General features: G+C 39.7%; 2 protein-coding genes across 2 annotated transcripts; both read right to left on the bottom strand.

The window, feature by feature from the left end:
- Positions 1-124: 124 nt before the first annotated feature.
- hprt1l (hypoxanthine phosphoribosyltransferase 1, like) lies at positions 125-6,192 on the bottom strand. Its single transcript, XM_061722670.1, has 9 exons — positions 6,018-6,192; positions 5,555-5,661; positions 4,493-4,676; positions 4,014-4,079; positions 3,892-3,909; positions 3,518-3,600; positions 2,679-2,725; positions 2,127-2,203; positions 125-1,170 (listed from the first exon to the last, which is right to left on the bottom strand). Exons 1-9 carry the CDS (start codon positions 6,033-6,035, stop codon positions 1,123-1,125), a joined length of 648 nt encoding a protein of 215 aa, XP_061578654.1. The 5' UTR covers positions 6,036-6,192; the 3' UTR covers positions 125-1,122.
- A 2,070-nt stretch (positions 6,193-8,262) lies between these two features.
- On the bottom strand, positions 8,263-15,401 carry psmd7 (proteasome 26S subunit, non-ATPase 7). The gene is made up of 8 exons (XM_061722054.1): positions 15,243-15,401; positions 14,852-14,943; positions 11,712-11,804; positions 11,516-11,613; positions 11,322-11,402; positions 11,131-11,222; positions 10,716-10,914; positions 8,263-8,874 (listed from the first exon to the last, which is right to left on the bottom strand). Exons 1-8 carry the CDS (start codon positions 15,314-15,316, stop codon positions 8,611-8,613), a joined length of 993 nt encoding a protein of 330 aa, XP_061578038.1. The 5' UTR covers positions 15,317-15,401; the 3' UTR covers positions 8,263-8,610.
- Positions 15,402-16,037: the final 636 nt, after the last annotated feature.

Raw genomic sequence — 16,037 nt, forward strand, 5'->3', positions numbered from 1 at the left:
CATGCGCCACGGTGAACGACTCCTCCCCGGCTTCTTTAATCGTAATTTTTTGACAAATTCACTTTTTACGCAACTAAAGGTTCCGATTTCATTGTATGGACGTAAACAGCCCAAAGGGTGTTAACATTGTGGTACTATTCTGGCACACACATACCAGGAAGAAACACAAAACACAACTGAAGGTTTAAAAGTGATTCAAATAGAAGTCACCACAGAAAAAAGACCCAGGTGAGACATGACCAAAATCAAAAAAAAAAAACATACAAATAAAAAACACCAAATCAATACATGATACACATTTATGTGAAACAACAGTATGAAACCCAGAACTACAGAGACACAGAAAACATACGTTTACACAGATGTGAAATAGCCAAAATGTGACAAAACAACCAAATAGAGGAAGATAACCATAAAAATAAGCAGAGATCTAGGAGAGGCATTACACGACACAAAATACCTAAATTGGAAGTACATTTATGTAGGTATCCATACCCACATATCATTATGTAGGTACCCTCTTACTGCATTCATGCAACAACAGACTTATTTTTATATGCTCCTGTTAATCATCTCCCCTCAGGACACAACAGGGAAACCAAAAAAGTGCAACAAACTGGGTTTGAGGTTTCAAATGTATTTGTTTTTCTGTAAACAGGTTCTCATTGAAAACATACAAAATAAATAAAACTCAATAAATTATACATAGCTGCATGATATAATGGAGAGAGAAGTCAACATTTGAAACTGAACCAAACAATATGCAGAGTGAAGGCTACAGACAAGCCTGAGACATGTGAATAATAAGCCACAGCAAGTTAAATATATTCTTCATCTCCAATGTAAATTTAAATGTACAGCTTAAGTCTACACATAAATTAGCTAAACAACTAAAATTTTAAACAACCAAAATTGTCTTATACATCTTTAATCCCACTTGACCTTAAACAGGATTTTTTTTCCTTTTTTTTTTTTTTTTTTTAAGTTCTTTACAACTCACAACTTGTGGCTTTTCAAGTAGAAAAATAAAATTTAAAACACAGCAAAGCTAAGGAAGGTCATCACAGTGGTCCTAGTCTTCAGTCAGTCAGGCAGGCATCACCTCTGCATCGCTCCGAATGCTCACACTTTGTACTTCTCCTTGGCTTGTTCGTTCAGTATACAGATGTGCTGTGAAAAACAAGGATTTCATGTTTGAGTCATTTTCTCTTGAAATTACACATTTCTAAGACCTATTACATTCTCCCAGAACAGCTGAAGAAATGACTGATTACTGTTGATGAAGAAATTGAAAGTCTTCCACATTCAGTTACAAAATAACTTGAAATATGGTATTTCTATGCTTTAAAAAAAAGATATATATATATATATAAAAAATTATTTTTAATTCACAACAGAAATTATTTAAATTGGAGCCATTTCCCAACTCCCACATAAAAGTCCACTTCTGTTCTTTCAGATTTATCAAGATGAGATCATGGAGAGAGATAATTAATGACTATAATGATTAGGAAGTTAGCTGAATGGCTATGAAGCCAATGAGGACCCGTACCACGTGGTGCTGGTTCCCATTCAACACTTAATACTTTGTTAAAAGAAAATATGTTCAATCCTTTTTCATTAAAGGAATATTCCAGAGTTAGATCAACCCAGTGTCTATTACTTGATGGCAATGAGTCTAAATCTCTTTTAGGGAACAAAACGATGTGAATCCTGTCAGTTTTGAGCTAGAAAACATTTGCAGCTTATTGGAGATTTGATGTTAGCCCATAGCGCATCATTTCTAGCTCAAAAAAAAAAAAAAAAAAAAAAAGACTGCAGCAATGAAAAGGCTTTAGGAAGTTCAGTTCACAAACCAGCTTATTACATACTGGTGACTACATCTCCGACTTTAAGAATTGTTTTATGATGGGAATTGACAAAATGAAGTAGTTTCAAAATATTCAAACTAAACTATTTTTGCATTTTATAATTCCACAATAACGGGCATTTTACTATAAATATAAGAATAAGACATACTATGCACAAAAGTTAATGTAAAACATTTGATCCTCCATCAAAAACATTACATTTGAAGTTATAATAGGAGATCACTCTGCAAACATTTCTTTTGCAGGAACACTTACACTGAGATCTCGGAAGTACTCATTGTAGTCCAAAGCATAGCCAACCAAAAAGGCATCTGGTACCTCAAAACCAATGTCTGAAAGAAATATAAATACAACGCCAATTTAATTTATTTAAAGGCAATACACTGCTTTCAACTATAGTGGAAGTAAAATGATTAAAAATGATTGTAATAGTCTCTGTAGTGAAATAAGACTTATTGATCTACCGTTTCTGTGAGGCTGTGTTCATTACTGCATTAGCGGAAAGTCAAAACGTTTACAGTAACAGCTGTCCTTGAGGAGCAGTCTTAAGGAGATTATCCAACTCCAACGTAAAAGCATTACATAATCAGAGACTTTTTGAGCTGGATGCCATCAGGCGTGCATTAGTACATAATTGCCTGGCTTACTGCATTTACGTGTATATATTTTCCTAAAGAAAATGTTAAGCTTGCCTCACCATGTCTTCAAAAATCACCAGAGACTTGTAAGTGAAAGGCATGAAATGAGCACTACGATTCATTTTTCTGCACAAGCTGCCATGTGTGAAGCGAATAAAATGATGCTTACAGTCTGGCCTATAGCCTGAACTCCTCGGGGTCCTTTTTACCAGAAGGCTGGAAACAGAAGCCAGAAAATGCACAAAACTGAGAAATTCACAAAATCAGGTAAAAAAAAAAAAAAACAACCAACAAACACCTTTTCAGTGCAAGTTTCAATCTCGATACATGGCATTGGCTGCCGTGCTCCAGTCTGCCCAGACAAGTGCCACTTGACAGGTCAAGATCAAGCACTTTGTGTGGAGATTATTTCACACATGTGAGTCAAAATCCAGGTTAAGTGGTGGGTGCTGAAGCTCCTGTGCTTTAAAGCCCCATCCACCAACAAGATAAAAAACTAAATACTAGCATGTTAATTTCCTGAATTTATTTTGCAACTAGTACTGTACCGAACAGCAGCAAAAGGTGAAATCACAGCAGGAACAAGAGCTAAATGCATGGTTGATACCATAGTAGCTAAAAGGTTTCTTGTGTGGGACATGTGGGAAAACGATATCCGCTTAGATGGATAAGTTACATCGGTAAAGTCAAACATCAGCAAGTGCAAACCAAACTGTTATTCAAAAGGAAACCCGCTTTGGTTCAGCACGTGCATCCTTTAACCCAGCTATCAAGAATGCATCAGAGAAAAGACCTCCACCTCCGCAGTGCAGTTTATAGTGCAGCAGATTAACTCTTAAGCTGCTCCATCCCTCTGTCACATTACATCTCTAATTCAGCCCTAAAGAAGAGTGTCCATTAGCTAAGAGCATTGTGAATGCACTATGACGACAAACCAGCCAGTTATAGTTGTGGTTTACGGTATAATTCAGCTGCTGGTATTTATAAACTGCATGTGATGGTACCTACCTCACGACTTTAACCATTTTGGGATTACATTCACTCAGCAGGGAAAGCAGTGTCTGCATCGTCCTTCCCGTCTCCACGATATCCTTCAGTCAAAGCGGGAAGCGATCACATTAACAGTAGCACGAACACAGAAAGACATTTGATGTTATAGAGAATTATGTCAGATACCATTTCGTGTTTAAAAAGAGACAACGAATTGAGTGGACACTCGACTCGGGTTCAAGCATTAATTTGTTAATTATGAGAATTTGCTTTGCAAATCCAATGCAAATCAATGGAAAAGGTTTTGTGGCCAGCATGATTCATTCAACGAGTCACCAACACATGAACACACTTTCCAGACCAGAACCCTGTATAAAAGAATGAAGTCTTACCTCAACAATTAAAACATTCTGCAGGGGCAAAAAAGAAAAGAAATTAAGAAAAGAACAATTGCCTTAAAAACCAACAACAACAACAGCTGTAGTATGTTTGCCTGACATTTCAGAAGACTCACCTTGCCAGAGAGGTTAGATAGTTCATCCCCTCCTATAACTTTGACACTGTTTGTTGACTTATCATTCTAGGAGACACAAAACCAAGACACGAGATCACCTCAGCACATCTATAATTTGAATTTTATAAAATCAGCTTTGCACTGCACTCTGTCTCTTTCTAGGCACTGCCTGTGAAAAGTTGGGTCATTTAAAAAAAAAAAAAAAAATGATTCCTTAACATCATCTAAAATAATTACTACAAGACCTTGTTATCACTAGGCAACAAATGGATTCACGTTCCTCTGTACCCCTAAAGAGACTCCACATTATTTAAGGGTATTATGCAGATATACTGTATATCAACTGCAGTGCAGGTGGGTCATACATTTCTGCTTTCAAACGGTCTTTTTCATTGGTATTTTTGCCAACTTAGCTGTGTGAAACACACCTCACACCAGCACAAATGGCTCCTGGAAATTAAATGAGAAAGGCAGCTTACACAGTAGCTCTTCACTCTAATGAAATCCACTGTGAGCGGGACTGATTTATCACTGTTCTGGTTCAGTGTTTTAATGTAGTCCAGGAGGTCAGCAAAAAACTTGTATCCCCCTTTCAGCACACACAGAGCCACGATGTGGTGTCCCCCCATGTCCTGGATTATGTCGCGAGCCAGACGCTCTGTCCTGCAGCAAAGAGGGGGATACACAGAGAGAACCCTGTAAAAACCGTAGCACTATGAGGCAGTCTAGGTCTTGAGGACAGGAAGGAGAGTGCTGGTGTTGTGCCAAAAAGTGATTGCCTGCCAGAATCTGATTTCTTCTGATTTCTGGCCGCGGGAGCGCGCACAGCAGCCCATTGAACGATAGCGCTAAAACGTCAGATTTTCAGATTATGAAGCTCAAGAATGAGATCAAGTCATATTTAGGCAGAAACAACTTTTCATTAACTTTATTTGGCCTTCAATCAATTTTTGGCAGGTAAGAATGCCTATTTTGTGTTGTAATGGTCCTTTAAAAAGGATTAAAAGCAATCCTGTGAGCTCTAGTATTTATATTATGAAGCTCGAGAATGAGATCAAATCATATTTAGGTAGAAACAACCTTTCATTAATTGTATTTGGCCTTCAATCAATTTTTGGCAGGTAAAAAGACCCATTTTCAGGGGAGAAATCAGATTCTGGCAGGCAATAACTTTTTGGCACAACACCGGCATGATACTGCACTTAAACATAATTGCTTAACTTGCGTTTCACTGCACTGCAGCTTCTCTGCCGAGAACATATTATATATATATATTGAAAATATGCTGCAGTATTTGGCAAGGTTTTTTTTTTTTTATATAAATTGTGCACTACTGCAACTTCTCACCAATAAAATTCGCAGTAATTACAAAACAAAATGCTTCATTGCATCATGGTTTGCAGAGATCTGTGACAGGTAATCATAGCCAACTATTGCACGATCATATGACATTGTTTGTTGTGAAAAATCCCAGAGGGACAGTGTTAGGTGTGACTGGTGAGGCTCCTTCCACCGTGGATGCAGGTGTTTGATTGCTTCACCTGTCCATAATGAGTCCGTGGGGGATGATCACTCTGTCCAAATCGTTTTCATAATGCCGGGGAACACAGAAGAGGTCCAGATCATGTCCTTTCTCATCATCAGCGATCTAGAAGAAAAAGAAGAAGCAGTCGTGAGCTCTGCGGGGGACGTTTGGCAATGACAGGAGGGAAAGCTGCAGCTCTTTAATGCAACACCGAGCCTCTCCAACCACCTGTTTATCAACACAACCACACTGCTCATGCTGCTATATTGCATGCCTCTCTTGCCCCCTGCCTTCTATGAACCAGGCCCCAACACCAGCAGCCGGCCGGCCGGGCTCACATAACAACCACACCCCGACAAGTGAACAAGTTAAGGCTGGTTTTTGGTTCCGCGTTACACCAACGCAGTGCCCTACGGCGTAGGGTACGCGGCGACGCGCACCGTACCCATAATTCAGGCTTTGCCCGGCCGGCGCCTCACCTGCAGATATGAAGCCATTTTCGCGGCGGTCCTCCGTCCGTCCCTTCAGGCGCAGAGAGTCCTCTGAGCGGGCATTGCTCGGATCCTGAGCCGCAGCGCGGGGGTTTGGTAAGTGTTGGCTGCAGTCTTCTCAACTACTGCCTCTGCGACGCCGCTCCGTCGGGTTTTTAAGCCCTTGACGTCACAATCCCGTTTACCTTCCCAATAATCTGATTTGTCCAACACAACTGAGTTTAAAGGCGCTGCGTTGGATGCCCCTTTGGGTTTTTTTTTTAGTTGTAGTTTTTTCACGGTAAACGATGGAAGTAGATGACGCAGTTTTAAAAAATTGAAATGCGTGACAGTCCCTGCCAGTACTCGAGTTGTAAAATAAAAATCAGGGGGGATGGTGGATTTTATCATATGGGGACAGATAATTTGTGCTGATAAATAATATAATATATTACAAATAATAGCACTGACCAAAACACTGGCAGAAATACTGCAGGAATGACATAGCAGCAGTTAAATGCAGCCTTCTGTAAGCTTTAAATATCCACTGGGCTTACATCAAATACATCAAAACACAACAATAAAAAAATGTTTTCTGAACTTATCAATATGACTCTGTCCTTCACAGGATAAGTAACATGGATCACTGCAAAAACTCACAATCTTAACAAGAATATTTGTCTTATTTCTAGTTAAAATGTCTCATTTTAGTAAAAAAAATCTCATTACACTTAAAACAAGACTCATCACTGGAAGAAACAACAATTTTCACCTGTTTCAAGTAGATTTTCAGTTAAAATAAGTAGAAAAATCTGCCAGTGGAACAAGATTTTTTTTGCTTGTAATGAGAAGATAAATCTTGTCCCACTGGCAGATTTTTATACTTATTTCAAGTGAAAATTGACTTGAAACAGGTGAAAATTGTCAAATAAGTTATTTTTTTGGTGTTATTTTTCTGGTGATGACTCTAAATGTTGAAATAGCCGTAAAACCACATTCATTGATGAAATGACATAAGGGATGGAAAGGGGGGATGGCAGTTTTACAGGGGGGATGATTTTGACTGTTTTTATTTCAGGGGGGGAAGCCATCCCCCTTCATCCCCCCTCAACTCCAGTACTGGTCCCTGCACTTGGAAAAGGCTGCACCGTCAGCGCTCCTGCAGCATCTGCGCCCCGACGCACATAACGCATAGAAGCCAAATAAACCCCAAATTCAATGTGGCACGAGGAAATTATTTTATAATATTCTAATCTATATTTATTGACAAGGCAATCTCACCTTGTGGTCCATTTGGAAACTTACATCATAATTAACGACTTAAATCCAAATATGGGAACACTTTTCAACATTTAAAATAGAAAATTGAAAAGGCCACGATGGAAAGAATTTACCTGATTTCTGTAGCAGTAAAGTAGCCTGAAACCTAAACAGGATTTACAAAAAATAAATAAAATAAATGTCTGCCCACCTGCACTTGTATCACACAAATGTGATCAATCAATTCTGGAGAAAACTGTTTAATTTGACAGTGTTATATTTGGAGAAAGGAAAGCGGCACATTTTAGCTTAAAAAATAAATGAATAAATTGGGTAAAAGTTGAACAGAAAGCTGAGAGCTTGGTGGTTTGGGTCTATTTCACTACATCCAGACCGGTGGTCTTTATTTTTTAAGCCTCACAGGGCCATAATCCCACAAAGTAGAGCCACATCTGACAAATTTAAACTGGCTCACTTACCGACATTTTTTTGTTTTGTTTTACTCACCTCACATAAGGGCCTGCTGAATTTCACAGGCTTTTATTATGGCCATTACTTTACTCCAGCTGATTTGAGGATGCTGGACAGTTCCGTTTTAATTTTTAAAGCGTTCATGACACTGTGCTTATATGGGCATGACTGGTTGAATGTCTGGGTGCTCTCTTTGAACACAGCTGCACTCATTTAACCTTTCAAACATATTACCAGTGATTTGATGCTTATAACAAGTTGTGAATGAAGTCCCAACTTTGTTTTAATGGATCCTCCATTAACAAAAAAATGATCAATTATACAAATCAAATTTCCCTTGTTTTCACTGCAGCCCACACATCTTTGTTCATATTCTTCATCTTGTTCCCTTCCACTCTGTTATAATAAAAGAAACACTTAGGATACATCTGCCTACAAACATGATTACATTAAATATTACCCACAATTTTCTAAAATTTCTAATGACAAAATAGAAATAGAGAGAACTGCAAAAAACAACCAATTTGTAATACGACCCCAATTTAATAAGTGATACAGGAATAATACATTTTTACCCCATCTTACAAAAAAAAGCAACTTGGTGTGGGCATACACCGGGAGCATGGCAACTATGAAAACAGAATAAACATGTCCTCACAGTTTAGAACACTGGAGAGCAAACATCTTCTCTTTATGATAAGACCAGTCTTTGAGTGCCATTTCTCACCATGAGGCCAAATCTCAAATGACAGCTCCACTTATAGATGTCTACTTTTAGTCAAAGACCCACATACAGAGTGACTGTGGGCAGAAAGTAGAGCACCATCCAGATGTGGGTGTGATTTGAGTGAGGAACAGAGAGGAAGAGCACTCATTTCTTCTTCTTCTCATCTTTTTTGGTGCCCTCTGTCTTTTCCTTTTCCTTCTCCTTGTCTTTTTCATCTTTTTTCTCTTTCTCATCTTTCTTCTCTTTCTTGCCTTCCTCCTTTTCTTGTCCTTCCTTCTTCTCTGCGTCTCGGTTGGAGATCTTGTTGTTAATCAGGTTGTGGAGAGCCACCACAGAGCGGATCAGCGAAGCCAGGTAGACCACCAACATCTGGTCATTGGTCTTCAGGTAGAAGGCTTTTGTGAACTCCTGCAACAAAACCCAGAATACAGCGACACACAAAACATTAATAATACAACAGCAGCATTCCTCACACAAAGTTTGTTGGGTGGTACAAAGTATGCTAATAGACACCACATATTTAATGAACATTTACATGTTTGTTTTGTCAATTGTCTAATTCAAAATAGTAGTTTACATTTCTTGAATTAAACACCTGTGTGCAGTGCATTTATTTAACATCTCCTTCCCTGTCTCACACACACAAGAATAACAGCTCCTCACTATTGAGCCAAAGCTGAGTGTATTGAGGACGAGTCAGCCCAGTTGCTTTCCCGTTGTCACTGCCAATGCTTAAGAGAGCCAATCCTGGACTTGGATTCCTGGCCTCACTTTTCAGAGCAAAGCAGGGCTGAATGGAAGTGGTGTCACAGTAGAAGGAGAGTTTTAACGTTCAGCATCTCACTGGTTTATTTTATGGCCCTTGTTCTCCTTTTCCTATGTTAATGATACGCTTGTTTTGCATACAAATGTCGTTACCATCTGTCACAGATTTGGGGAATTCAGTTTTAGATTAAATCAAGTTACTATTCAGCATCTTTTCTCAGCATTTATACACTGGCTCCCTTCACATTAACTGTGCCTAATGATGACCACACTTGTGGCAAACCCATTTAAGAGAAACAATCAAGTTCCTTCAGTCTCTGCTCACTGCCCCGATCACAACTGAGCTCAGCTGAACTATGAAGTGAAAGGATAGTTTCAGTGCGTGATTCGTATTGTTTTCATGATTTGTCCCCCCCACACACTGCAAATATCTCATCTGATAAAAGAAATGGGTGCAGTTACATTTCCAATGCAAAATTATGGCTGGGTCAGAGTGCAGCATAGTGGGGCTACTGGGTCAGAAGTGGAAACACAAGAGATTTTTCTGCATGCAAAATGAAGCCTGGGGGGATTAACCCGTTTACACCTCTGCCTGCCTCGACTCGATAGTGAAAACAGCTCATGTGAGATAGTAAACATGAAGGGATTTTGATGCTTCTTATACACAATTATGTGCATTCATCCATCCATTTTCCACCGCTTATCCGTTCCCGGGGGCAGCAGTCTCAGCAGGGATGCCCAGACTTCCTTCACCCCAGAAACTTCCTCCAGCTCCTCCGGGGGGAGTCCGAGGCGTCCCCAGGCCAGCCGAGAGACATACTCTCTCCAGCGTGTCCTGGGTCTGCCCCGGGGTCTCCTCCCGGTGGGACATGCCTGGAACACCTCCCTAGGGAGGCGTCCAGGAGGATCCGGTACAGATGCCCAAGCCACCTCAGCTGACTCCTCTCAATGTGGAGGAGTAGCGGCTCGACTCCGAGCTCCTCCCGGGTGACCGAACTCCTCACCCTATCTCTAAGGGAGCGTCCAGCCACCCTGCGGAGGAAACTCATCTCTGCACAATTATGTGCAATGTAGGCTAAATAGATATAGGTGAAACGTACACTACCAGCTTTAAAATAACTCTCTGCCTACCCAAAATTATATTTATAGACATAAAACTCAGAATAGGGGATTAAACAAGAAGACTCTAGTCACTGAGAGGTGACATTTGCCCTTCATTAAATAAATTAAAAAAATATGAAGCAGTTGTATAGATTTGTAATATGACACTGTCATTTCACATTCATTACTGTAGCCTTGATTTCTAGTAAAAGTAAAGTTGCCAAAATATGATCAACATTAAAAATTAAAACCTGAAAAAAGTGTATGTGTATTACTTTAATTTGAATAAAAATAAATAAATAAAATCAACTTTGCTAAACACAAAAATACGCACAACTGTGAACACATTTTAAGTAAATACACTTGTAATATTAACCACTTACCAGTAGATTTACATCCGGCAGCAGGTTAAAGACATCCTGCAGCTGGTAGATGATCTGGTGGTTGATAGGAAGTTTGCCTGCGGAGACTCTTTCCAAGTAAGAGCGGATGTCCAACAGCTTTGAGTTGAGTCCTTTTAGACCATGAACCTGGTTTGTGATGCGCTGCGACAGAGTGCCCACTGTGGTGTCCTTTATGTCTCTATAGTCACGATACAGCAAAGAAGAAATCAATGACCTGGTGAATATTTTTTTGTATCTCCATTAAACAGACACAAAGCTGTCTAAAAGGCCTCTGGTTGTTTTGAGATTTCACAATTGAATCTATGAATTAGGATCAGATATTTATTGGTGGTACTAAACTCTTTGTGGTGTGATTAAGAACGTGGCGTGTGTAAATCAAAGGTTTACTTAGTACCTCAACAAGTGCTCCACTCCCACTTCCTCTGCTTCTTCAGCTCCGATTTCACTGGTAACATGTTCAAATGTCTTGGATGTTGGTGTGCCATCCTACAAGTAGGCATTTGCCCATGTAAACAAAAGTTAGAACTCTTGTTTTTTTGAACGAGATAGCATTTCTTGGGTCAGTGTTTTTCTTCTTCTACTTACATCATGTATTTCCTCCACAGAGATGTATGCTTCTGTAGGCAGACCAAGGTCTTTTGGCTTTACATCTATTATGACTAACACCTACAAAACATAAAAGAAAAGTAAATATGGGAGTTTTTCACTATCAGAATGAATATTATGTAGACAAGGCGATTCCCAGCTACTGTACATCCCCAATAAGAGAAGCTGCCTACCGAGTTGGTACAGTACCGCTTGATGAGCTCATTGATTGCAATGTCATTCTTGTGTAGCTTGGGTCCTGTGTGGTACCATCCAACTATTCTTTCTCTAGCTAAAAAAAAGCAGACGATATTTGTTCAAAAGACATGATTCAGGGTTACCAGAATAGGATAAAACAAGCGCATTTCATAAACACACTCACTGTCTTACCATTAACTTTCTTGAACATCCCATACATGTTCTCCAAGTAGTCATGATCCAGGAACCACACAGAATCATCTCTGTCATCCTCATCAAATGGCACTGACAATATACAATGAAAGTGTGAGTCAAAAAACTGACATAGAATAATATGCAATATGCAAATTTAAGTACCTCCTCTGTGTCAGATCAGAGCAACAGACTTGAAATAAAATGAACCAAAACTGAAGAGGAAACCTAACTTGGAACCCATAATCCTCATAAATCACTGTGTTCATTGAGTATTTTCCCTACATACAGAAATGTGAAGCGGCTGCCAAGATCTAATTTCATGCCACCTCAGCTTACCGAGAAATACATTATTATTTTTCCATGCACAAAAATCTAACATTTTCATACAAGTTGTACTGTTGCGCAGTTATACCTGCGGCAAAAACTCCGTCAAGGCCACTAGGTGAACTCTGTGTGCGGGTAGCAGGATGGGGAAATTCACGGCTCGTGCAAAAACTCTGAATAAAACGCTTTTCTATCAGTAATTGAGAATGTCAAGTTTGATGTAGTGTCGCAACCTACAAGGGCAAAAATGAAACTTTCCTCCAGAGCAATGTCTTTGATTGGATGACTGCCTCACGCTCGATGCCTTCATTTTCATAAAATTATGAAACCCTCAACTTTTTGACGCAATCCTGGACACCCCACCTTCCCAAAATCCCTTGCGCAGATAAGAAACGCACCTTGTCTAATTCTATGGTTGTGTTCCATAGAAAATGAATGGGATGAATGTGATGCCAGCTATTTGTCACATGCAATGGACACCTGTCCCCAAGGGTGCAAAAAGCCATCAGTCCCACACCACTAGTAATGGAATGCCTTTATTGGTTACAAAAACTGAATGATTTGGTCTGTCCGCAATTACTTTTTTGATTTCCAAGTTCAATAATCAATTTCTCAGTCAGTCTAGCAATTATATCTGAGCCTCTCAATCAACATCCCCTAAAACAAAATAGTAATTATGTTTTTAAAAACTCATCTCCACCTCATCTGATTTTCTGACTTTTGGGGTCACTTTAAGCCTTTAATCTGGTTTTAAAATGCCCCTTTAGAAAGCCCCATGCAACACTTATGTTTAGGTTCACTTGTGTCTCAGGTCATACTTTACTATATTTTTATTACAAGCGTAATCACATGTGTATTTGTCCCCAAATCCTATTATAACAGTTTTGTGCAGAGTTGTCACAGCATTCAGGATAAGAAACTATGATTTTAATTAGTGATGTCACAATTAGATCATGTGATTGAGAAATCAGGGTGAATCACATGACTTCCAAATAATATAAAGGAAACAATCAGATTTTTTTCATTTCATTTTCCATCCTTAATTTTCAATCTTAACAATGACAGTTTATGTGAGGCAGGGAGTATGCGTAATCTTCAACCTAGAGTGGCATTTGTAGGTGAGCTGAGGTCAGTGTTGCCAGATTAATGACTGTCACGTTATTCAAGTTGGACAGTGGATGCAGTACAATAGCAGTTTATATTGTTTGCAATATGGGAATTGGATGAATGGAAAGGACAGAGCTGCTTTTTTTTCCTGGGAAAAAATCCAATCTTTCATTGAATTGGGGCTCAGTATCAACCAGTACTCAAAATCAAATGATTCAGGTCGGAAGAGGGAGCAAAAAAAACATGATCTGGATATCCCAAAGGATGATGCAGCACGTTCACATGCAAAAGCTCCACAAGGAAAGTTTTGGCTACTGCCATCATATTGGTAAAATATATCTTTAATCTTTATCTGAATTCAAGTACAACAACACTACACTTAAGATCACATAAAACCAATTGAGGAAATCATCTTTGAAAATACCAATAAACAAAGAAAGACAAATCAAACAGCTTTAAAGCAGCTGGTTTCTTCAGACTTGGTAGCTGATTTATCAGTAACCAATACAATATGTGATGTTAATCACCTTATCTGCCACCATTAGATAACGGGTAAATAGAGATTAAAGAGCCCAGCTGCAGCCTCTGATGGATGGATTTTGGAGTTTGTGAGCTACTTGAATTCACATAATTTATGGACAGCCCTCCTAGTTCTTCATAGAACAAAGAAATAAATGTTACATCTGTGTTTTTGATAAGTCTGATATACTGACAACGCAACGAACGTACTCCCAATAGAGAGGTAAATATCATATGGTAGGCTTTATACACTCTTGGTCCGTGTACTTCGCGGCCACCCGTTTTTCGTTTTGAAATAACAAAATAAAAATAGAGAAATAATCCAAAATAATCAGTTTCCCATCTTTTGTTTTGATAATAAAAAACGGAAAACGGATCGTTATCCGTTATCCGTTATCCATTATCCGTTATCCGTTATCATGTGTTTTAAAGTTGAAATTGGGAATTAAAACAGCGAGTGGAAAACTCTTTTCTCTATTTCCTATTAGTTTCCAAGGATACTGAAAACAAGGATTGGACAAATGGGGGGATTGCACATGCGCAGTAATAAATGAAGAAAGTTGTTTCTGGTTATTTTGTTGATCAGATTGAAAATTAACAGTTTTAGATTTTTTTTAATGTTGAAACAGAACATAAATCAAATATGAAACCTGGGAGTGAAACATGAGTTTAATCTGTAATCTCTGTCTTCACTCCATCATGAAACTGCACTGATGTTGTGACAGTCCGTTCAGCTGCAGCGTCCAATCAATAACATGTACTGAACTCTAACATACAAATAGAGAAAAGAGTTTTCCATTCGCTGTTTTAATTCCCAATTTCGATTTTCAATGAAATCGGAAATCGGATGAATAACGATCCGTTTTCTGTTTTTTTATTATCAAAACAAAAGATGGGAAACGGATTATTTTGGATTATTTCTCTATTTTTATTTTGTCATTTCAAAACAAAAAACGGATGGCTGCGAAGTCCACGGACCACTCTTCACATACGTGACACTTATTTGTTATGTTTCAAGGCCATGTGAAGCTCTGCTTGTATTAGGAAGGATTCTCTCTTCTTTTTTAACACCTTTATGTACCAATTTATTCTGAATGCAAGTTTCCTTCACAACTCCGCATATTTATGCACCTAAAGCTCCAGTTTAATGTGCTTATTCTGTTTTTCTTTTCAAAGATGACACTTACCTGCAAAGCTGTTTGAGACGTCCAGGACCTTTTTCTGCCACGACCCCAGTAAAACACCGACCACTCGTTTCTGGTTGCCAACCTTCCCTATCCTGGGGAGCAGATCACACACAAGAGAGATATGCTTCATAAACGTCGCTGTAAGCCTCGCTGCCGTAAGTGAATATGTGCCAATGGATCAACAGACGTCCTGTTAATAGTGTTGGTGTAAGAAGGTTGATTAGGTGAATGTTTAACGTCATTTAATGCTGTTTTAACCCGCCTGCGCGTTGACAGAGCTAACTAGCTTAGCTCAGTCATTCTGACTCAGCAGCGCTAGCTTAGCTTAGCCTAGCCCAGCCCGTGTTCGCAATTCACCGTAAACGGAGGAATAAACACTGATCTTACTCACCTGTTGAAGTGGTCGACCACACTGAGCAACACCAGCGGGTGAACCACCACATTTTCCACCGCTAACTCTGGCATTTTTGCGATGAAGATCAGACAGCAACAAACGCCGCAACACAAATGAACACCGTGCTGCGCTGCCGACCTGCGGACGTCACTTCCGTTTCCCAGAGCAACCGAGAGACGCGCAGGTCAAAGGTCAAAGGATGGTAGGAATACACTTGGTTTATTAGGTTTATCATGTTTATACCTTTTTTTTTAAACTCAATTAGAACTATAAATGTACAAGAGAGAGCAGGGCAGGTTGCACTTTTTAAGACGGTTGCACTCTTTTAACATTTGTAAATCATTGCTGTGCTCAGAGAGTATGGAGTCCGGGGCCCTCTATTAAGGGCTGTCCGGTCTCTGTATGATCGGAGCAGGAGTTTGGTTCTCATTGCCGGCAGTAAGTCAGACTTGTTCCCAGTGCATGTTGGACTCCGGCAAGGCTGCCCTTTGTCACCGGTCCTGTTCATAATTTTTATGGACAGGATTTCTAGGCGCAGCCAGGGGCCGGAGGGGATCCCGTTTGGGAACCCCAGGATTTCATCTCTGCTTTTTGCGGATGATGTTGTCCTGTTGGCTTCATCGGACCGGGACCTTCAGCATGTGCTGGGGCGGTTTGCGGCCGAGTGCGACGCGGCAGGGATGAGAATCAGCACATCCAAAACCGAGGCCATGGTTCTCCACCGGGAAAGGGTGGCGTGCCTTCTCCGGGTGGGTGGAGAAGTCCTGCCTCAGGTGGAGGAGTTCAAGCATC

This window comes from Cololabis saira, chromosome 5, assembly GCF_033807715.1.
Source record: "Cololabis saira isolate AMF1-May2022 chromosome 5, fColSai1.1, whole genome shotgun sequence".
In the NCBI taxonomy this organism is placed as follows: Eukaryota; Metazoa; Chordata; class Actinopteri; order Beloniformes; family Belonidae; genus Cololabis; species Cololabis saira.